The sequence below is a fragment of the Natrix helvetica genome, assembly GCF_964273705.1.
Source record: "Natrix helvetica genome assembly, chromosome: 5".
Classification (NCBI taxonomy): Eukaryota; Metazoa; Chordata; class Lepidosauria; order Squamata; family Natricidae; genus Natrix; species Natrix helvetica.
This window is the reverse complement of record NC_138551.1, coordinates 143,885,872-143,908,625: the sequence shown is the minus strand read 5'-3', so window position 1 is coordinate 143,908,625 and position 22,754 is coordinate 143,885,872. Positions and strand designations below refer to the sequence as shown.

General features: G+C 46.1%; 1 protein-coding gene across 1 annotated transcript in view; it reads right to left on the bottom strand.

Annotated features, from left to right (window-relative positions):
* The window catches only part of LOC309392731 (protein-arginine deiminase type-1-like), a gene marked incomplete at its 5' end in the record, with an annotated part of 29,116 nt that overhangs the window by 1,262 nt on the left and 5,100 nt on the right, over positions 1–22,754 (bottom strand). The window contains 14 exons of the mRNA XM_081954157.1: positions 1,820–1,981; positions 4,286–4,377; positions 7,282–7,375; positions 9,655–9,793; positions 12,185–12,339; positions 12,568–12,675; positions 16,929–17,040; positions 17,165–17,268; positions 18,090–18,265; positions 18,691–18,816; positions 19,747–19,864; positions 20,403–20,464; positions 20,748–20,820; positions 22,348–22,531. Of these exons, the coding sequence (XP_081810283.1) occupies positions 1,820–1,981; positions 4,286–4,377; positions 7,282–7,375; positions 9,655–9,793; positions 12,185–12,339; positions 12,568–12,675; positions 16,929–17,040; positions 17,165–17,268; positions 18,090–18,265; positions 18,691–18,816; positions 19,747–19,864; positions 20,403–20,464; positions 20,748–20,820; positions 22,348–22,531 (1,705 nt within the window). The remainder of the gene's footprint in view (positions 1–1,819; positions 1,982–4,285; positions 4,378–7,281; positions 7,376–9,654; positions 9,794–12,184; positions 12,340–12,567; positions 12,676–16,928; positions 17,041–17,164; positions 17,269–18,089; positions 18,266–18,690; positions 18,817–19,746; positions 19,865–20,402; positions 20,465–20,747; positions 20,821–22,347; positions 22,532–22,754) is intronic.

Genomic DNA, 22,754 nt, shown 5'->3' with positions numbered 1-22,754 from the left:
TGATCTGAAGAGGCCCGGTGCTATTGTATCTTCTTTTAAACAGCAGAGAATAACGTATACTTCCAGAAAGCCACATCAATTTTAACAGCATCTGTACAAGTATAGTCTGAAATGTAACACCACAAACAGTGTATATTATTGGTACTGTTTGCTGTTTGCTGCAAGGAGGCAAATTGCTGGGAGGCAGAGGCAGATTTCCCCCCCCCTTGTTTTCCTCCCTAAAAGCTAGGTGCGTCTTATACTTCGGAGCGTCTTATACGCCGAAAAATACGGTATCCATTTGGATTGTGTAGCTTCATATTAGAGCTGTTCAGAAGGATGCTGTAGAAGTGAACACAAGACACAGCTCTCGATTCACCCAATATTTTGAGCCAAACAAACCGCTTCGGTCCCCAACCCCTGGATCGAAGCCCAATAACAGAATTGGGCCACGCAAGTGGTTTGGCGGAGCATGTGTGCACATATGCGCACCACTCGCAAGAGTGATGGGCCAGCGTACCAGCTTGCCACTAACACAAGTCCAGCTGCACATGTGTTGCCAGCCCACCCCTTGCTCAAGGGTTGCGTGTGCACTGGCCTTCCACTCAACGCAGCCTGGTTCCTCTTTTCCCCCACAACCAGGCCAGCAAGCCCCAAAGGTTTGGGGCCGCTGTCCTTTAAGAGTTTCTTGTGATGTGTGAATCTAACCAGCACATCAAAATTGCGTGTTGCTTTTCCTGTCATCCCACACCACCCTTGCCTGGAGAAGGGATGGCAACCAGGAGGTCAAATCTGGCTTCCAGAGAGATGCCCTCTGTTTCTCCAAAGTCAAATTAAGCTGAACCTTTGACTGGTAGGATCTGCTGGGTGACCTCTTGCCTGGTTCTTGTTCTGACCGAGGCTTCCCAAGAGCATCAAACAAACTCCTTGTTCCGGCAAAAAAAAAACCCTTTTTATTAATTGACTGTGAATTCTGCTCATTCACATCCAGCAAAGACTTTCGAGGGAGGATTTATAGTCACAGATCTTATCTGGCTTGGAGAGCTGCCAGGCCGATATCTGCAGAACTGGGCAAGGAGCCTCGGAGAGTCACGAACCAATTAAGCGAACTAATGGTCTCCTTCAAACTCCACTCCCCTTTCGCTCCTCTTTTATGTCCTCTGGGAGGGGCCATTTCCCATCCACCTGTGGCCTTACTCCCAAATAAGCGCGAGCCGCGGTCCCCTTCATGTTGGCTCAGGAAGGAGGAGAATGGCTCGCGCTGATCTGAGGCTAGAGCTGAGGAGCCTCCTGCACACGCGGTCCCATTCCCCTCCTTCCTGAGCCAACATGAAGGGGACCGCGGCTCACGCTGATCTGAGGCAGGCACTGAGGAGCCTCCTGCACAGCGTGGCTCTTCTCCGCAGCGCAGCGGAAGGAGTTTCTGTCCCTGCCACCGTGATCCTGGGGTATTTTGCTTGCCCGCTTGCAAAGATCAAAGTTGTCACAGTCTTCCCTTCATGATGATCATTTGATGACGTCAGTGCCTCACCAGCCATAAACCTCACCGCAGGTCACTGAGCTGTTCCCTTTGTCTGGCAACTCTGCGCAGGCGCACACTGGGAACAGGCTCCAGCTGTTCATCTTCCTCACTGATCTCCGACTCTGAAGGCAGTGTCAGACAGCCCCGGCCCCCTCTCTGCCTCTGACACAGAGCCCTCACCAGAGCCTTCCCCAGACTCCAGGACTGGCCCATGTTCCTCCCCAACCCTCCTCACTGCCTGAATCTGCTGCCAGATCCGCTGGCCACTGGCAGGCCACAACAGTTCTTCTCAAAACACATTTGGGGCAGGAGTCCTACCATGTCTGGGAAATAAGCCTCCGCGGAAGCGTTGACCCCTTTAGAAATGGTATTCTCAGACAACTCGAGATAAGGATGGAAAAGCTGAGGGATCTCAATGATGTCTTCCTCTTCCAGGCCCAGCTCCTCTTTAAGGATGTCTTTGTTCCAATCAATACACCTCTGAAAAGGGAAGTAAGAAGCTTCAGTGAAAATTGTTTAGGCCTGGAGAACCTTGAACCACGCCGTCTATGTTCCGACCCGAGCTTAGGGCCCAAGATAATCGGCCATAACATCCTATCTGTTCATGACTTCTTTTATGTCAACGGCAATAACACAAGGGCTATCCATAGATGCAAACTAAATGTCAACCGTTCTAACCTTGATTGCAGGAAAAACGATTTCAGCAATAGAGCAAAAAATGTTGTTTACTGCTCACATACATGAGTAGGTTCAAATTATTCTATTTCAGACACATCATGCAAAGACTAATCTTTCCAGAAAAGCCCGAAAGGATGCGGAAAGGAGAAATAAAGCAAGGATAACCCCCATACCTCTTACCTTAAGCTGTCTACCATGGACCTTACGAGTTTCTTAAGAGGTCCGTAAAGGGGGCGGGTGCATAAGCCCACCAACGTGCCTACCGTCCCTGTCCTACTGTCACATTTATATGTACTCTTTTTATGTGTTTACGGCAGTGACGTGCGGTGAGGTTTACGCCTGGTGAGGCTGGTGACGTCATCAGGAAGGCGGGGAATGGGACCACGTGTGCTGGAGGCTGAGGCTGCCTCAGTCTCCAGCACACGTGATCCCATTCCCCGCCTTCCTGAGCGCGCTCCGCCGCCTTGTACTCCCCAACAGCAGCTGCTTTTTAGTGCTTTTCTGTGCGTCTGGCGTTTAGGACATCCAGCTATCTACCTAAACGCCAGGCGCACAGAAAAGCAGCTGCTGTTGGGGATCGCGGAGCGCGAGCTGGCGGAGCGCGCTCAGGAAGGCGGGGAATGGATCAGCACACGTGATCCCATTCCCCGCCTTCCTGAACGCGCTCCGCCGGCTCGCGCTCCCCAAAGCAGCTGCTTTTTACTGCTTTTCTGTGCATCTGGCGTTTAGGACATCCGGCTATCTACCTAAACGCCAGACGCACAGAAAAGCACTGAAAAGCACTTCGCCTCCAAGCCACTTCGTCTTGATGACGTCGCCGACGTCGCTGCTGGGCGCGGCTGGACGGAGGTAACCAGAGTGGCGCCGAGGGGTCCGGGCGGACGAAAGAGCGAGCGAGCGAGCGAGCGAGCGATGGAGGATCAGGCAGCCTGATCCTCGGTTGCTCGTCCGCCGGACTGTCTTGGCGCCACTCTGGCTACCTCCGTCTGTCCGCGCATGGCAGCTGCGGCGATGTCATCAAGCCCCTGCCACTTCTGGACGTCGATTGCAGTCACGAGGAGCGCGCAAAGTACAGCGAAGGCAGGAAGGTTATTGGCGCTTCCGAGAACCCTCCTACCTCCGCCGGTTGCCCAGCTGGCACCACCCCGCACGCACTCCTCCTCCTCCCTCCTCTTCCTCTTATATATATGAAACTCCCTCGTGGATATTATTATTTTATATATTATTATTTCATGATGAGAGGTGAGGCTCTGCCTCCCCTGCCTCCAATGACCGCACGTCCCTGGTTTACGGCTATGTTTTGCTTATTTGTGCCATTTTTTTTTCATGCAATTTTCTACTTGTTTCCTTGTACTTGTTGACAAATTAAAATAAATAAGTAAAAAAAATAAATTATAAAAAGGAGTAGGGAGAGGCCACACTTAAAATTTTAATATTTAAAATGCTTAAAATGTGAATATTTAAAATATTAAATATTTAAAAATATTAATATTTAAAATATTTTTAAGAATATTTCAAAATATTAAATATTTCAAAATATTCATAATTCAGTGCCCACAAAGTGACTGCCAGTAAAACCACAACTTCCATGCAGGCGCTCCTCGACGTACGACCGCGATGGAGCACGAAATGTATGCGGCTAAGTGAGAAATTGGTTGAGTGAGTGCTGCTCCGTTTTATGACCTTCCTTGCAGCGTTTGTTAACCGAATCACGGCAGTTGTTGGCTTCCCCATTTTGCTTGTCAGAAGGTCGTAAAAGCGGATCACATGATCCTCGGGCCCTGAGACCGTCGTAAATGCGAGTCAATGGTCAAGCATCAGAACGCAAATCACATGGGGGATGCAGCAACAGTCCTAAGTGTGAAAAATGATCCCTAAGTCACTTTTTTCAGTGCCGTTATAACTTTAAACGGTCACTAAGCAAACTATTCTAAGGACCCCCTTTGATTGGAAGGGGGGGTCCATCTTCATGTATGACCCTTGCTTTAATGTTTTACTGACTAGGTAAGTCCATCAGCATCTGAACAGAACAAGGAATAATCCTTTCATCCTCTTTGTTGGATCACTCGGTCTCCAGATTGAATAGCGGAATAGATGGGATCTTACTTGGCAGTGTTTGTTCCACTTTCTTATGAATCCGTCAGCAATGATTTCTGATATGGGACGAGGCTGCCGATCACCTTTCCGAAATTCAATTCCTATTGGAGAAAAGGAAAACGATTTGAGTTTTTTTGTTTGCATCTGTCTTTTAACCTATAGTTATATTACTAATACCACTCTGTAAAGCCTTAGTAAAACCGCACCTAGAGTAATGCATCCAGTTTTGGTCACCACACTATAAAAAAGAGGTTGAGACTCTAGAAAAAGTGCAGAGAAGAGCAACCAGGATAATTAGGGGCCCGGAGAATAAAACATACGATGAACGGTTGCCGGAACTGGGCCTGGCTAGTCTGGTGAAGAGAAGGACCAGGGGAGACACGATGGCAGCCTTCCAATATTTGAGGGGCTGCCACAGAGAGGAGGGGGTCAAGCTATTTTCCAAGGCGCCCGAAGGCCAGACAAGGAATAATAATGGATGGAAACTGATCAATACAATACAATACAATACAATACAACACAACACAACACAACACAACACAATACAATAGCAGAGTTGGAAGGGACCTTGGAGGTCTTCTAGTCCAACCCCCTGCCTAGGCAGGAAACCCTATACCAGGGGTGTCCAAACTTTTTGCAAGGAGGGCCAGATTTGATGAGGTGAAAATGTGTGGGGCCGATCATTCAGCCTGACATTCTTTGAACCCTTAACATTAAATGCGAATTAACTACCGTATTTTTCGGAGTATAAGACGGACCAAGATTTTGAAGAGGCAAAAAAAGCTTTTGCACTCTCCCCAAAACGGCCCATTTTTCGTGAAAACGGACCTTTTTTTAAAAGGGCATGAATAGCCCTTAAGAGGCTTCTAGAGTGCTCCTGGGGGCTGGGGGGGGGGGCAAAGTTGAGCAAAAAACGGGCCGTTGTTTGCTCATTTATGCCCTCCACAGCCCCCAGGATCACTCTGAAAACCTCCTAAAGGCTATGCACAGCCATTTTGGTGAAGGGGGCAGAGTTTTGGGAGGCAAAAAATGCTGTATTCAGTGTATAAGGTGCACCCAGATTTTTAGCCTCTTTTTTGAGGGGGAAAAGATGCACCTTTATACTTCGAAAAATACAGTATTTTATGAAAGACTAAACAAATAACTCCAGTGGGGAGAAGAGGCTGCGGGCCACTTGAAATTTGAAAAAGGGCCGCATTTGGCCCCCGGGCCGCACTTTGGACATGCCTGCCCTATACCGTTTCCGGCAAATGGCTATCCAACATCTTCTTAAAGACTTCCAGTGTTGGAGCATTCACAACTTCTGGAGGCAACTTCTGTTCCACTGATTAATTGTTCTAACGGTCAGGAAATTTATCCTCAGTTCTAAGTTGCTTCTCTCCTTGATTAGTTTCCACCCATTGCTTCTTGTTCTACCCTCAGGTGCCTTGGAGAATAGTTTGAGTCCCTCTTCTTTGTGGCAACCCCTGAGATATTGGAAGACTGCTATCATGTCTCCCCTAGTCCTTCTTTCTCTTAAGCTAAACATACCCAGTTCCTGCAACCGTTCTTCATATGTTTTAGTCTCCAGTCCCCTAATCATCTTTGTTGCTCTTCTCTGCACTCTTTCTAGAATCTCCACATCTTTTCTACATCGTGGCGACCAAAACTGGATGCCGTATTCCAAGTGTGGCCTTACCAAGGCATTATAAAGTGGTATTAACCCTTCACATGATCTCGATTCTATCCCTCTGTTTATGCAGCCTTATGATCAAGGAGAGAGTCAACCTAGAAAGAAGGAGGAACTTTCTGACAGTGAGAACAATCAATCCTTGGAAGAGAAGTTGCCTTTGGCAGTTGTGGGAGCTTCATCACTGGAGGCTTTCAAGAAGAGACTGGACTGTAGGGTCTCCTGCTTGAGCGGGACGGGGGGGAGTTGGACTAGATGACCTGCAAGAACCCTTCCAACTCTGTGAATCTGTTAAAATTAGAGTTAGAAGGCCAGTGCTTGGCGAGAAGGACTATTGTAAGTATTCCATAATAAAGTTGTTTATTGTAAGTTTAGAGTCCTGGCTTCAGGGACATGCGGTCAGGGGAGGCAAGGGAGGCAGAGCCTCACCTCTCTTCATGAAATAATACTATATAATATTATATACTATATATATATATATAATATTATAATATTATACATCCGTCCGGGCGTGCCCGGGAGCTGGGGAGGGCGGAGGCAGAAATGTTGTCGGCGCTCCCAGATGACGAAGGCACGAAAGCGACAGTCGACAGTTGCTTTTGTGCCTTCATCATCCGGAAACGCCGACAACATTTCTGCCTCCGCCCTCCACAGCTCCCGGGCGCGCACGGCCGGAGGTAGGCAGTATGGCGCCGAGCCAGTCCGGCGGGCGAGCGACCAAGGATCAGGCTCCCTCGCTCGCTCTTTCGTCCGCCCGGATCGCCTCAGTGTTGCTGTGGCTACCTCCGTCCGTGCGTGCCCGGGAGCTGCGGAGGGCGGAGGCAGAAATGTCGGCGTTTCCGGATGATGTCATTTGGGAGCGCCGACAACATTTCTGCCTCCGCCCTCCGCAGCTCCCGGGCGCGCACGGACGGAGGTAGGCAGAATGGCGCCGAGGCGATCCGGGCGGACGAAAGAGCGAGCGAGGCAGCCTGATCCTCAGTCACTCGCCTGCCGGATCGCCTCGGCGCCATTCTGCCTACCTCCGTCCGTGCGCGCCCGGGAGCTGCGGAGGGAGAAATTTGTGCCTCCAGCACACGTGGTCCCATTTCCCGCCTTCCTGATGACGTCACCAGCCTCACCAGCCATTAACCTCACCGCACGTCACTGCCTGGCTTGTTCCTAGTGGGGAAAACATGTTGGAAGGAAGAAACACAACTCATATTAATGCAACCCAGCCCAACAGTTGACCTCATCCTTTGTAGAAAATGAAGCACCCATTGGGAAAATTTGTTTTCTCGGTTATCTGTTGTTCCAGTCCTGATTTGCTACACAGGAGAAAGAAGGATCCACTGACCTTCAGGCATTTTGGCTTTCCCATGGCCTTCCTTCGCCTTCTCTTCCAGCAGTTCCAAGCAGGCTCTTGGGCTGGCCAGCAGCAGGCGGAAACCCTTGAACGGGGGAGTAAGAAAGGGAGTAAGGCAGAGAGGTGGGAAAAGGTTACAGGACAGAGAGAGGACTAGCAGTATCAAAATGAGAATTTAGCAGATCGGAAGAAGCTTCACGCAGGGCAGAAAAGCCAGAAACTTTAACCGCCATATCAGATTTTTTTCATCCATTGTGCGGAGGAGAAGAATGGTAAGTTATTTCAGCCTTTTCTCATCTCAAGGTGGTTAGGGAAGAGGTATTCTGTGGTAGAGCCCTGATGCTGAATCGGTTCTTCGTCTTCGCAAACCCTAGAGATTAACAGCTGGATCAGAGATACACCTTAAAAACAGTCATCTGCTCAAACCTGATCCTTGTGAATATCCCTCCTTGGGGTTGGACTAGAAGACCTCCGAGGTCCCTTCCGACTCTGTTAGTCCTTTGGTAGTAAAAAAGAACCCTGTAAAGCTGATGAGATGTAAGGCTGATGCAATGAAGATGAATCCTCATTGGTATAGCCAGTTTAAGACTACGAAGGGGCCACACAAGTCTTTACCACTTTAAGAGGTGTCTATATAAAGGAGGCCGTGAGAGGGAGTATCTCTCTCCTTGTGTCCAGTATCTATTGCTAAGTTCTCCGTGTAGAGTTCAGGAGAAGGTTGCTTGTCAGGTATTTGCTACCACTTATATGTTGCATATAAACCACTGTTAAATGTCTAGGTCTCTGTGTGTTGTGTTTTGCTCCTAATAGTAGTCACGCTGCAAACACTCTAACACAGCAGTTCTCAACCCTGTGGATCGCGACCCCTTTGGGGGTCGAATGACCCTTTCACAGGGGTCGCCTAAGACCTCTAGGGCCTAGAATCAATAACTGGAGAGGGGAATTAATTTGCCGGATGTTAGCCAACGGGAGCATTCTCCAACCTCAGTGTGAAAAGGGAAGCGTTTTGCAGCAACAGCCTCTGCACCGTAAACAGCTGGTTTACGGTGCTTTCTGGGAAGTGTAGTCTCAAGGTGCTCCTTTCGCCTGCCAAGATGCCACCGGCTCCGGGATTAGTCGGTTACATGTCGCCTACCCGGCTCTGCAGCGGCGGCCCTCCGGTGTATAGACATATGGCGGCAGGGGGCATGAAGAAGCAGGTCCGCTTTGCCCAGTTGGAAGAAGAGGAGGGAGCACGAGAAGAAGCGGGAGCCCTCGGAGACGCCACTGGGGAGGATGCAGCCACAGGAGAGTCGCCGCTTGGAAGCTCGGTGCTGCTCGCCCTTCAGCCGGTCGTAAAGGTGAGCGATGGCAGGTGGCGGGAAAGCTGGCGGCGGCGGCTTCCCAGCGGGCACTGAAGTGGCGCATTTCGGCTGCTCTTTGCGCCACTTTCCTAGGCCTGGTAAGGAGGCGGGAAAGCCAGATGGGCAAACGAGCCGGGCAGTGCATCGAGTGACAGCCAGCTTGGCTCTCCGACGACCCCGCAGGCACCTTCCCCTTATGGCCCAGCTTGCAGCTTCCTGGGAGCAGCGAAGGAAGTCCTGGGTTGGGCGCTGCCCTCTGGCACCCTTGAAAGTGCGACAGTCGGCCAACCCAATTGAGCTGCCCTGCTGGTGAGAGATCCGGTGGGGATCTCTCTGCCTTCTTTAAGAAGCAAACGTCGCCCTGCTGGAATACGGAGAAATGGAGATCCTTCGTCCCTTGGCCTGTTTTTGTTCAAGCCTAACAGACAGGTAGTCCTCGACTTACCAGCCCACACTTGAGCCCAACGTTTATGTTGCTAAGTGAGAAGTTTGTTGTGGGTTTTGCCCACATCTGTCAAGTGAATCACTGCAAGTTAAGTTGGTAACACTTAAGAATGGGAAGTTGAAATATTTGGTTAGGTCAATTACTTTGAGGGGATAAGAGGGACTAGGGCAGCCTTTGGGCACCAAGGACCAGTTCTGTGGAGAGAGGGATTTCCGCATACCAGAGTGGGCGTGGTTTCGTGTGCTGCCTGCATCCCATCCATGGGGCTTTGCTCCTGATTTCTGGCATGCCGCAGCCCGGAACCAGTTCAAGGACTAGGGATTGGGACCCCTGGGCTAGGGTTTCCCATAAACAAAACATCTCTCGGTAGTGAATACTGTAAATACAACCGTATTTCATCCAATTTCGTCTGGTGGGACACTTTATAGAAGGAGCTTCCCCCCTGGGTGGAAATGCAGAAGGTCAAACAATTCTCCCTGTTGACCAGCCTCCAAAGCCGCCTTGACATGTTCACTAATTGCGCAAATTGGTCACTTAAAGCTCTTTCAAGGTTGAAAGAAGAGTATGGACCCATACCTTCCGGTCTGGGGCAGGTACGAAGCTGAGGAATTCATCTACGTGTCCCACATAGAGCCAATCCGTGTAGAGTTCAATGGGAGATTGTACAACTTGGCTGCGGAGGAAATTCTTGACCAGTTTGGACATTGGGGCATTCCTAAAAAAAAGGGGGTGGGATCTGAATTCTCATGCTGTGTTAAACCCTGATTTGTTAATGCACCAAAACGGATCGATTCACGCCACCCTAAGTCATTGACATTGAGTCTTGATTGATTAGCCCTTGGGGGTCCTATCAAAGTGCAAAGTTCCAGAAACCAATGAGTACTAAAAATTTGATAAAAAGCAATTTAAAATGGAATTGGATAAAAGACGATTTAAAATGAAATAGGGATAAAATACGATTTAAAATGAAATTGGAATAAAATACGATTTAAAATGCGAATCGGAATAAAATACGGTCTAAAATGAAATTGGAATAGAACACAATCATTTAAGATGTAGATAAAAATATGATAAAGTTATATTTCGGTGTTACCCTTGCAATCTAACCCAATCGGTCCCCACGTATGCAGATCTCAACCGAACCATTTTTGTTTAAGGACTGTGCTGTGTTAAATGTTATTTTCCGGTTCTGAGCGCACTTAAGGTACGTTGTTTTGATATGGGGATCCCAATGGGTCATCCGTTTGGTATATGGACCAAGGTACCTGCCCCTCACCCCCTTATACAAGCAACAATCCAATAGGATGTGAGCCAGGCCTTCTACCTCCGCCGCTCCGCAAAAGCAGAGACGCTCATTGTAGGCTATAGAATGGAATCTCCCATATCTGACCCTTGTGTCAAGCTGTTTGAATCTCGCTCGCGTAAATATCCCCCTAAGATGTTTTGGCAGTCTACTTGAAAAGGATGTTTTTATCTACTCAGCCATTTCAAGTTACCCACCTTACTAAGGATACCCTAAGTCATTACAGTATGCATTATAAGATAAGCCACAGTGATAAATGTGTCTGATATTGAATTAACCCAAAACTTAACCGGACAGGCGATGTTTTAACATCTTATTTTTAATTAAGGTTGGCCTTCAACCAAAGACTCTTTCCCTTTTATTCAAATCCCTCTTCATCCAATTTACAATCCTTGAAAAATATATATATATTTGTAAAAGTCTCCATAGCCTTGTTTAAAATCTTCACTCTGCTTGCTTTTCACATGATTTTCCTCGAGTCTGTCCCTGGGGAGGGTTGTAGGAAGTTAAAACCCACCCCCACTCCTAGAAAAATGAAATATCCTGGGAAATATTGAAAAGGCAGAATATTATATTTCCCTGGATCAGAAATGGAGAAGAGAAGCATGTTTTTAGGCAGGAAACAGACTCACTCTTAATAGCTCCTGCCTTTGTCAAGGGGCCGTTAAAAGGCCTAAGCCAGTCTATTCTACATAACAAAGATTCCCCCCTTCAGCTTCAGTGTGATGGGATGAAGACATGATAGTATTAGCTCTTTACCCATCTCACCAAAGGGGCACCTGGGAAGAAACAATGCTCAACTAAACCTGGACTCAAGCACAGCCTAGAGAGTTGCCCCTGCATGGCCCCATGGGAGTCTGACAACCCATCAGAATACAAGCTCATGGTCACTACGATGTAGAAAAGATGTGGAGACTCTAGAAAGAGTGCAGAGAAGAGCAACAAAGAGGATTAGGGGACTAGAGGCTAAAATATATAAAGAATGGTTGCAGGAACTGGGTATGTCTAGTTTAATAGAAAGAAGGACTAGGGGAGACATGATAGCAGTGTTCCAATATCTCAGGGGTTGCCACAAAGAAGAGAGAGTCAAACTATTCTCCAAGGCACCTGAGGGTAGAACAAGAAGCAATGGGTGGAAACTAATCAAGGAGAGAAGCAACTTAGAACTGAGGAGAAACTTCCTGACAGAACAATTAATCAGTGGAACAGCTTGCCTCCAGAAGTTGTGAATGCCCAAACATTGGAAGTCTTTAAGAAGATGTTGGATAGCCATTTGTCTGAAACGGTATAGGGTTTCCTGCCTAGGCAGGGGGTTGGATTAGAAGACCTCCAAGGTCCCTTCCAACTCTGCTATTGCATTGTATTGTATCAAAGCCCAGGGATGGCAAAAAACCAGGGACTTCCAGCATCTCGGTCTCTCTCTTTTCTTCTTCACCCAACATCTGGAAGCATGGGGTCCCCCTTTTCTGTTCAGGACCTCAATCCGTGTGATACTGTCCACCATTAAAACCATTTTTCCAAGCAGCCTCCATGTTTCCAGTGTCTTTTTTCCCACTGAATCCAGAAGGACATTTCTTCCAACAGAGTCTTGCTAGGAGAATAATCACATTTCCCATGGACATCCCTACTGACATTTGCGGTGAAGGCTGAACGTCATTAACTTGGAGAGATGTACAATTCTGTGTGGATGCTAGGGCAAACTTCTCCAGAACTTCCATATAGGAAGAGGAACCCTTAAGAGATCTTCTGAGTTTAAACCACAGGTACGTGGGAATGTCCTTATGGCCTCCTGCCATCACTTACCTAGGAAAAGAGGATCCTATTAGGATACGCCCAAGGGGATATTCCTTGCTTTTGACGTTCACCGGAGGGCTGACTTCAAGATTCCCAAAGGAGTCCAGGCTAGACTCAGACTCCGTGGAGGATAATTCCCGTTTTACATACCCAAAATCTGGACCCTTGGGAGGGAAAACGAACAGTTGCGTCAAATCAAACACACCTTATTCAATCCTCTTTTTATCCTCGCTGTGTTTGTGAGATTGAGTTAGATAAATGCATATAAAACTTGCTCCACTCCTTCTGACCTATCAATCTCATCATTGATGAAGGGAACATCAGTAAGGATCAGTTGAGGATAAAATGCAGAGCTGCCAAGATCAAAGCATGGGGGGGGGGGAACCACTTACCAAAACCTCCTTAAAAGGGAAGTAATCCAGGCCTCTGTTTCTTGGGGAGTCAAAGACAACCGGAAATGTTTTGTGGGGAGCCTGGACGTAGCCAAACTCCATCTCGTCCTAAAGTGGCAGAAGGGTTGAAGTAAAATTTTAAAAAAGTGTTGCCTCTCTACGGTGTGCAACGGATTATAGAAATTGATGCTTGGATTTCAGTCTGTTGAAACTCAGGGCAAAGCAATCCAGATTTATCTACTAAAATTACTTCTTTTTTAAAAAAAAATTAGGCATAGTTTTGAGGGGTCGTTGCTCTCTGACGTTGTTTGTTTTCTTGCAGACATTTTATTATCCAAACTAGGCAGTATCATCAGTATTAGTAGGGAATGCTGTTTGCTGTCCATTTATATCCCAATTTGGAAACTACTAAAGAGCCACCAGTAAGCAGCCCAACTAAAGAATCTCTAAGAGTGCCCCCACCCACACAGACAGGCAAGACATCAGAATGAACTGACAGCAAATAGCACTCCCTCCTAGCACTGATGATGTTACCTAGTTGGGTCATGAAAACATCTGGAAGAAAACAACCAAGCTCAGAGAGAACCAAGGACTCTATAGTTCTCCTCCTCTTTCTCTCTGCACACCCCAAACCTTCTAGCATTGAATAATGATGATGATGATGATGATGATGATGATGATAATAATAATAATAATAATAATAATAATAATAATAATAATAACAACAACAACAACAACAACAACGACTTGCAGATCAAAGGCGATTTATTACACGGAATAAAGTGTTTAGTGAAGTTGAACTTGAGGAAATTCAGGCAAATTGCAAAACTAAGAAAACAACATCACAAGCAGAAATAACTGATACTCAAGACACACCTAAAGAAATCATAAGAGAACTCCCAGAAGCAGCTGTCGGGGAGGAAATAACAACACTATCACCAGAACCAGTTATCACTGAACCAACTGATGAACTAACTCAAAAACAAAAAGAATTGAAGGACAAGATCATGGAGCATTTTCTGTCTAATAAGGAACGGCAATGTTTACCATCATTAAAAACTGTGCCTAAGAAAATTTTGGCCCCTATCATGAAAATGGTTAATGCAGTGCTTTCAACAATTGAATCGGGATCCATCTTGGAAACAAACCAGTTAATGTACAGTGCAGCTGCAATAGTCACTAATGAACTAGGCATTAAAATCAAAGCACCTAGTTACACAACGGAAAAAGCATCAAAGCCAAAGTGGAAAATCCGATTAGAACAAAAAGTCAAAAAATTAAGGGCAGATGCTAGCAACTTGAAGAACATGCGTGAGCAACGGCTTAAAAACAACAAAATTATAGATCAGCTAATCAGAAGGTATAGATTGGATACAAGAAACATCAATGAAGCTGTAGAGATTGTAAAACAGCAGATAACAGCAACAGCTAGGAAAATGGAAAGATATGAGGCACGAATCATCCAATATAAACAAAATCAGCAATTTCGATCAGACCAACGGCGTTTTTATCAAAGTCTTAATGTGAATGGTGACACCAAAAGTCAAAAACCAGAAAAGCAGGCCACAGTTGAATTCTGGAAAGAATTGTGGGAAAATGCAAAGGACTACAATAAGGAAGCAAAATGGATACATGACTTTGAGAAAAGCATTGGCAACAAACAAATGCAAGTATTAGAAATAACAACTGAGATGGTCAAAAATCGAGTAAGAAAAGTAAAGAATTGGACATCACCTGGAAAGGACCAATTACATGATTTCTGGCTCAAATATCTGACCAGTTTACATGCAATATTGGCCAGGCAACTGAATGAGATTTTACAAAATGGCCAAATTGATGAATGGTTGACAACTGGAAAAACATACTTGATTTAGAAAGATGCAACTAAAGGAACAATACCTGAAAACTACAGACCAATAACATGCTTGCCAACAACCTTCAAATTACTCACAGGCATTATTGCAGATAACATTATGGATTATTTGGAAACAAACAACATCTTGCCAGTAGAGCAGAAAGGCAACAAAAGAAGGAGCAGGGGCACAAAAGATCAGCTCCTAATTGATAAAATAATATTAGAAAATTGTAAGAACAGAAAAACGAACTTGAATATGGTCTGGATTGATTACAAAAAGGCATTCGACTCATTGCCACATAGTTGGATCATAAAATGCTTAGAAACAACTGGCATTAGCAAAAATATTACATCCTTTACTGAAAAGGCGATGAAACAATGGAGAACCGAGTTGGCAGTAGGAAATGAGAACTACGGAATGGTTAATATCAAGCGAGGAATTTTCCAGGGTGATTCACTTTCACCTCTTCTCTTCATCATTGCGATGATCCCACTATCAGTAATCTTTAAAAAAATGAAATTAGGCTACCAAACAGCCAAAGAAGCCGAAAAAAATTCGCATTTATTATATATGGATGATTTGAAACTCTATGGAAAGTCAGAAATAGAAATCCAATCATTGACAAACACAATCCGAGTATTCAGCACCGATATTTCAATGAAGTTTGGCATGGAAAAATGTGCCACTGTATCCATAAAAAGGGGCAAAATCACTACGTGTGAGGGAATTGAAATGCCCAATGGCCAACTAATTAAATGCAATGAAAATGAAGCCTACAAATACTTAGGCATTCTGCAGTTGGATAACATCAAGCATGGAGAAGTAAAAACTATTGTCAGGGGAGAGTACACCAACAGAGTTAGGAAAATTTTGAAATCTAAATTGAATGGTGGAAATACAATCAAGGCCATAAACACCTGGGCAATACCAGTTATAAGATACACAGCTGGTATAGTTAACTGGACACAAACTGATTTGGACATTTTAGACCGAAAAACTAGGAAACTAATGACAATGCACTACAGTTTACATCCACGTGGTGATATTGATAGACTATACCTACCCCGGAAATCAGGTGGCAGAGGATTATTACAAGTGAAGCAAATAGTTGAAGAAGAAAAACATGCACTGGCTGATTATTTAAAAGAAAGTCAAGAACATCTATTAATCGAAATAAAGAACAAAAATCTATTGAAGGCCCAACAGACGAAACAAGAATACAAAAAAGATGTGATAAAATTAAGAATGGAGAGTTGGCAGAACAAAGCATTGCATGGCCAATTTCTGGAAAAAATAAAAGATAAAGTGGACAGTGAAAAAACTTGGTTATGGTTAACAGCAGGTACATTAAAGAAAGAAACAGAGTCACTAATCCTGGCTGCGCAAGAACAAGCTATCCGCACAAATGCCATTAAGACCAAAATCGAAAAATCATCTGATGATGCCAAATGTAGAGTTCACAAAGAAGCTGATGAAACTTTTGACCACATACTCAGCTGCTGTAAAAAAAATCGCGCAGACTGACTATAAAATGCGGCACAATTCAGTGGCATAAATGATCCACTGGAATTTGTGCAAAAATTATAACATTAAAACAGCAACAAACTGGTGGGAACATAAGCCTGAAAAAGTCGTCGAGGGTCAGATGGTCAAGATCTTGTGGGATTTTCGCATACAAACGGATAAAATACTGGCGCATAATACACCAGACATCACACTGGTTGAGAAAAATAAGGTTACAATCATAGACATCGCAATACCAGGTGATAGCAGGGTCGAGGAGAAGGAACATGAAAAAGTCGCGAAATACCAGGACCTAAAAATTGAAATTCAACGATTATGGCACAAACAAGCAGTGGTAATTCCAGTGGTAATCGGCACACTGGGTGCTATTCCAAAAGCACTGGAATTACATTTAAAACAGTTAAAAATTGACAAAATCACCATCAGTCAAATGCAAAAAGCTGCACTGCTTGGATCCGCACGTATATTACGAAAATACGTTACGACGTCCTAGGCCCCTGGGTGGGGCCCGACTAGTAATCAATGCCAAATCCGGCGAAACAACTGGCCGCTGTGATACAATCGTATAATAATAATAATCTTTATTGATTAGCCTATAGGCCATATCAAAGCATAGCATTGATTGTGTTACCTAGTTGGGTCATGAAACGTCTGCAAGAAAACAAGGAAGCTCAGGGAACACCAAAGTCCCCTCATATCCACCTGAGCTACAAACATTCTTTATAGGCGTAGTTTTTATTGCAACAGAGTGAAAATAATTGGGGAACCGTGTATATGGATAACAATTTCAGTCGATCCTTTGATGTTACCACACCGATGCATGCCCTACGAGGAAGAGATGCCACCTAGCCTTGGTTAAAAGCACCTCCAATTATTTCTGAAGATGTACAGGATAAGAACTACCCCCGTTTCTTCTCCAGTAGCTTCAGGATCTTGTTTGACAGACACCCTGCCCCAAATGTCCTCTCGCCTGTGACCTACCTGGATCCATACGTCGTCCTCATTTTTGTCTTCCGGGCTGATAATAAATTTGCATCCAGCTTTTGTGGCAAGCTTCTTTATATGTTCCACAAAATCCTTATTATCCTCGACACTGGATATTCAGGGGAATAGATGGAGATGTTAAAAGACAACAATAGAGGAGAGATAAAGGCCCAGGTGTTGATGGTGGTTGTATGGAAAACTTCACACATGTAAGTTGGTCCATAAGTCCTTACCTGCAGACGTAAACAGAAATTGGCTGCAAGGTGTTTGGGGTCATAATCCATGGAGCCACTCGGAAGACCAAAGTATCCGTGAAAATGGAAGTTTCTAGGACCTCCTGAAGCAGAAAAAAAGCAGGAGACAAGGACCAAGAAATAGGTTGAATTCCAGAAAGATGCATCTACGCATTTAAAAGTTACAAGATTTAGGAGTACAGAGCTAAGCTTGGAGTAAAAAAACAGAGAGGTCAACATTCTCTTTAGTCCAGAAAAGGAAGAGTGGTAAGAAAGAAGCTAAGATAATATCACATTGATCCTCTTTAAAGATAAAGGTTCCCCTCGCACCTATATGCTAGTCATTCATGACTCTAGGGGGTGGTGTTCATCTCCGTTTTAAAGCTGAAGAGCCAGCGCTCTCCGAAGACGTCTCCGTGGTCATGTGGCTGGCATGACTCAACACCAAAGGCGCACGGAACGCTATTCCCTTCCCACCAAAGGTGGTCCCTATTTTTCTATTTGCATTTTTTAACATGCTTTCGAACTGCTAGGTTGGCAGAAGCTGGGACAAGTCACGGGAGCTCACTCCGTTATGTGGCGCTCGGGATTTGAACCGCTGAACTGCCGACCTTTCTGATTGACAAGCTAAGCGATTTATCCACTGAGCCACCGCATCCCCACCAATCCTCTTTACTAAAGGAAATTTAAATGTACGATTTCAAGATTCTGTTCGTTGGACTTTCTACAATAATAAAATAGAATTCCTGTAAGTTTTGGGGGGCTCTGTGAATAGCTGATGAATGAAGAAGTGAAGAAGGTCCTAGAGAGAGAGAGAGGTCCTAGGTTGACGATTGAAAAAGCATTCCAGATGCTTTCTCCATTTCCCTGTGAAAGGTGCTTCCTTCTCCCTCTTCCCCATGTTCTCTTTGATGTTCTCCAATACCTTCTTGATGGGCTCCAGGAGTGAAGCGTGGAAAGTGACAAGTCCCGAGAAGTCAACGTCTGGAAATTTCAGCCCTTCCACGTAGAAAACACTCTCCACTTGACCAGGCTTCCGTTCCACGTGGTAGGAGATCTTTTCAGATCCTAGAACGTGTTTGTAACCTTTCTTCTCCTTGTCTGCAAATCAAAACCCAATCTTGTTTTATTCATTTCTTTGTTTCTTGAAGGCAAACATACATTCCTTTATCCAGATGTGGCAGTTTTAAGCAATCTGCATAATTAAACCCAAGCACATTAACCCTTTGAGATCTAAAGGAACTTGTGGTTGGCTATCATTGGTGACCAGAGAGTTGGTCAAACTTTTGATCTGTCGTAACAAAATTATGGACCTCCTCTTTGGTGCAGGACCAGGAAGATAGGTATTGGCTTGATCCTCTCGAAAATACTCCCTTGTTTTCTCTAGGTGAGGAGCATAAAAAGGAAAACTGGACACCATAGTTACTTAAAAGAATCCAGGATAAACATTCTCCTTTGGGTCTTTGCTTAATCTGCCTTCAGCCTCGGTCCTGAAGCCCAACCGCCTGCTGGCCTTCAACACTTACTTTTACGGTAGAAGACTCCCACTTTGTCACAATCAGCTTTCGAGATGTGGAGAGTCAGCTGGTAGTTTTCAAAAACCTCATTAGGTCCCTGAGTTGTCAGGATCATAAGGGACATATCCTGCAGGTCTAAAAGGGAGAACCAAGTCAATGTTCTGACCGAGGCTTCCCAAGAACACGAAACAAACTCCATGTCGCGACAAAAAAAACCTTTTATTAATTTGATGTGAATTCTGCTCATTCACAGCCGGCAAAAGTCTTTCAAAGGAGGATTTATAGTCGCAGACCTTATCTGGCTTGGAGAGCTGCCAGGCCGGTATCTGCAGAACCTGGCAAGGAGTCTCAGAGAGTCAGGAACCAGTTAAGCGAGCTAATTGCCTCCTGCAAACTCCACTCCCCTTTCTCTCCTCTTTTATTTCCTCTGGGAGGGGCCATTCCCCATCCACCTGTGGCCTTACTCCCAATTCGACTCCTGTCCTTTAGTCTCTTTCCTTCGTCTGGCAACTCTGTGCATGCACACACTAGGAACAGGCTCCAGCTGTTCTCCTGCCCCACTGTTGTCTGCCTCTGAAGGCAGCTGATAACTGGCATATGGCTCTGGCCCCCTCTCTGCCTCCGACACAGAGCCCTCATCCGAGCCTTCCCCAGACTCCAGGACCGGCCCATGTTCCTCCCCAACCCTCCTCACTGTCCGAATCTGCTGGCCATTGGCGGGCCACAACATTCAATTCCAATTGAGCCAAAAACTCTTCACTTCTGGCCTCACACTTTCATGAAACACAATCTGGCTTTAGTTTGGTTGATGAGCTCAACTATTCACAATTGTTTACGTGTCCGATCAATGAGAGGACGGCATGACCATTTATGATAACTTTTGGGTATTATACGGACCATCAAGCACCCATTCTGTGACCAGCGTAAATGCAACCGGTCCTCAGCTGAGGACTCTCTGTACTTCATCACCGTGTCTTTTACAGATTGTGGGTGTTGAAGTCCACACCTCTCCAAGCTTCGGAGGATGAGAAAAAATGGCCCTTAACAATGGCTGCTGCCGCCTACCTTCCTTGGACGTCAGGTGGGTGTCCTTGTTGTCTTCCTTTTCGGCTGTAGGGTTGTCTCGGTCACAGTTCACCAAGAGAATGGCGCCCTTTCCATCCGGCCCCCACGTCCACTGGTCCTGCAGGGGTGGGAAGATGTGTCAGGATGGACATCAGCAAAGGTTGGGTCACTCTTCAGTTCTGCCTCCCCCAGCCCGGATCTGTTCCTCCTTCTCCTCCTCCTCCTCCTCCTCCTCCTCCTCCTCCTCCTCCTCCTCCTCCTCCTCCTCCTCCTCCTCCTCCTCCTCCTCCTCCTCCTCCTCCTCCTCTTTGTGGAGGCTATGAAAAATAACCACCATCTTCTCCAGAAGTTGTCAGAAGACCAATCTAAGGTCTCGGGAGCCCTTGTGAAAAGCAGCGTCTGCTTCCCAAGTCATCCAGCGACAATTTCATTTATTATGTATTTATTCATTACGTTTAGATGATTGCAATTAACCGAGTGAGTTCATTACAGCACCACCCCAGCCAGGTGTGTCCCAGATGGGTTAGCAAACCCCTCCCCTGCCAGCAGGAGAAAGAGCCCACAAAGGCATCAGTTTCCCAATCTCTCCGCATTACGTTGCACGTATTTTCATTCCTGTCATTCTACTCCAACCCAAAATCTTATTTTAATCTAACCTTTTGTTTCCCTCCTTTTGTCACCGTTCCCGAACGGTTTGTATCAGCATCCAAGGACATTTCTGCAGCAGGAAAACAAAGGAGGGGGGGAGAGGAATGTTTTAAAACAAAGAATCTTTTCATGATTCCCATCCAAAGTCTCTGCTTGCACCCCAGTCTCATTTTTCGGTGAGAAAAGCGTGTCTCAGGCCATGTTGGTTAGCTGTCTGCTTTTGCTTTTTCCCTGCTCAATGCCAGTCTGATCAGGGCAGGGTTCACCCATCCAGATGTGCTGAGTTCCAGACCTCCCCTTCCCCCAATTCACCTTTTGGGCGGTGCCAGGCCTCTGCATCCCTGCCAGCTTACCTATGCCGGTAACATGCAGAATCGCTTTGGCGATGGGGACCTTGCCGTTACCTTCGTAGTACGAAACCCTGATCTGCAATATACCAGCAAACAGTAAATTTAAGTCAAAGGATATTGGGGATGGCACCCCTGAAAATCCCCCCCCCCTCTGTAACACACCTCTGTTTTCAACTTTATAATCTATCAGGGCCCCTGTGCCCAAAGGAACATTGAATTGGGAAATTTCTAATTTGCTTCGTGGTGGATAAATAGCAATAAGCACTTAGACCGCTTCACAGTTGCTTTTACAGCCCTCTCCAAGCGTTTACAGAGTCAGCCTATTGTCCCCTACAATCTGGGTCCTCATTTTACCAACCTTGGAAAGGATGGAAGGCTGAGTGAACTTTAAGCCGGTGAGGATCGAACTGCTGGCAGTGGGCAGTCAGCAGAATTAGCTTCATTCTAACCACGACTCTAATAAACCTTACCCTGCATTTTTATCTCACTCACTTTTAAAACAATTCTTGCGTTGTGTCTTGAGGAGGCTCCTCTGAAGGAGGGGAGTTTGAGAACCTACCAAATAAATTCATTGTGTTTTTTCTTTTTTGGTCTCCCTAGTTAGAATTCTCCACTGGTTCCCATTGCAGGATTAAGCACTTCCTCAATATCTGAACTTCATAAACCGGGCTTATTGGGGAATAACGGATTGGAAGGGACCTTGGAGGTCTTCTAGTCCAACCAGCCAGTCCCCTTGCTCAAGACCCTGTAGCAGTGATGGTGAATCTTTTTCGCCTCAGGTGCCAAAAGCACACACAAACGTACACTATCGCACACACTCGCCCTTGCGTTCCCACTCCCATAATTTAATTCCCCCTCCCGCCCTGCCTCTTGCGCATGCACTCTTGACACCACGACCACGCTGCCCCATACATGCGTACACAGCTTTCTTGGAGTCTGGGGAGGGTAAAAACGGCCTCCCCCGCTCCCCCAGTGGCCCTCCGGAAGCCAGAAACACTCCGTTTTCTGACTTCCGATGGGCCTGGTAGGTCCGTTTTCCACCCTCCCCAGGCTCCAGAGGCTTTCTAGGACCCTGAGGAGGGTGAAAAATGGCCCAACATGCAAACCGGAAGTTCAGGAATTGACTTCCGTGACTGCCGGTGGGGGTGTTTTTCTCCCTCCGGAGGCTTCAGAAGGTTTCCCTGAAGCCTCCGGAAGGCGAAGAAGAGCCCAATGCGCAATGGGAGTCCATTCTTGAACTTCCGGAGGGTGAAAAACGGCCAAAATTCAAGACTGAAAATCGGCTGGCCAGCGTGCGTATGTGCGCTGGAGCTGACAGGGCAACGCCTGGCGTGCCTTCAGAAATGGCTCCGTGTGTCCCCTGTGGCACATGTGTCATAGCTTCGCCATCACGGCCCTATAGCCTTTCAGACAAATGGTTGCCCGATCTCTTATTAAAAACCTGGTTTTTTATAATATGCACCCACAACGTCTGCAGGTAAGTCATTCCACTGGTTTATTTATGATGATTTCCTTCAGGAAATCCCCTTTGTAGGTCTGAAGAACAAATCCCAGTATCTGTTGGGGCTGAGAAGCCATTTTTGGTCTACGTTCCTATCCTCACCTTTTCGTCATCGACTTGGTTGCTTGGCGCATCCATGGTGGCCCTGAATTTGACGCTCTTGTCCAGCGGCCATTTTGCGTCATGGCAGCAGACCTTCGATTTTGTCATCTGATTTTCGATTTTGTAGATGTTCAGGCCATGGGAGGCCCAGATCTCGAAGGAGGTCGCAGTCTTCGGGGCTGCCCTAAAAGGAATGACACCGTTTGTTATAAAAGAGATTTAAGATATGCAGCTTCCTCCCTAAAGGTAAAGGTTCCCCTCACACATATGTGCTAGTCATTCCCAATTCTAGGGGGCAGTGCTCATCTCCGTTTCAAAGCCAAAGAGCCAGCACTGTCCGAAGACGTCTCCGTGGTCATTTGGCAGGTATGACTCAACTTCCGAAACCACACGGAATGCTGTTCCCT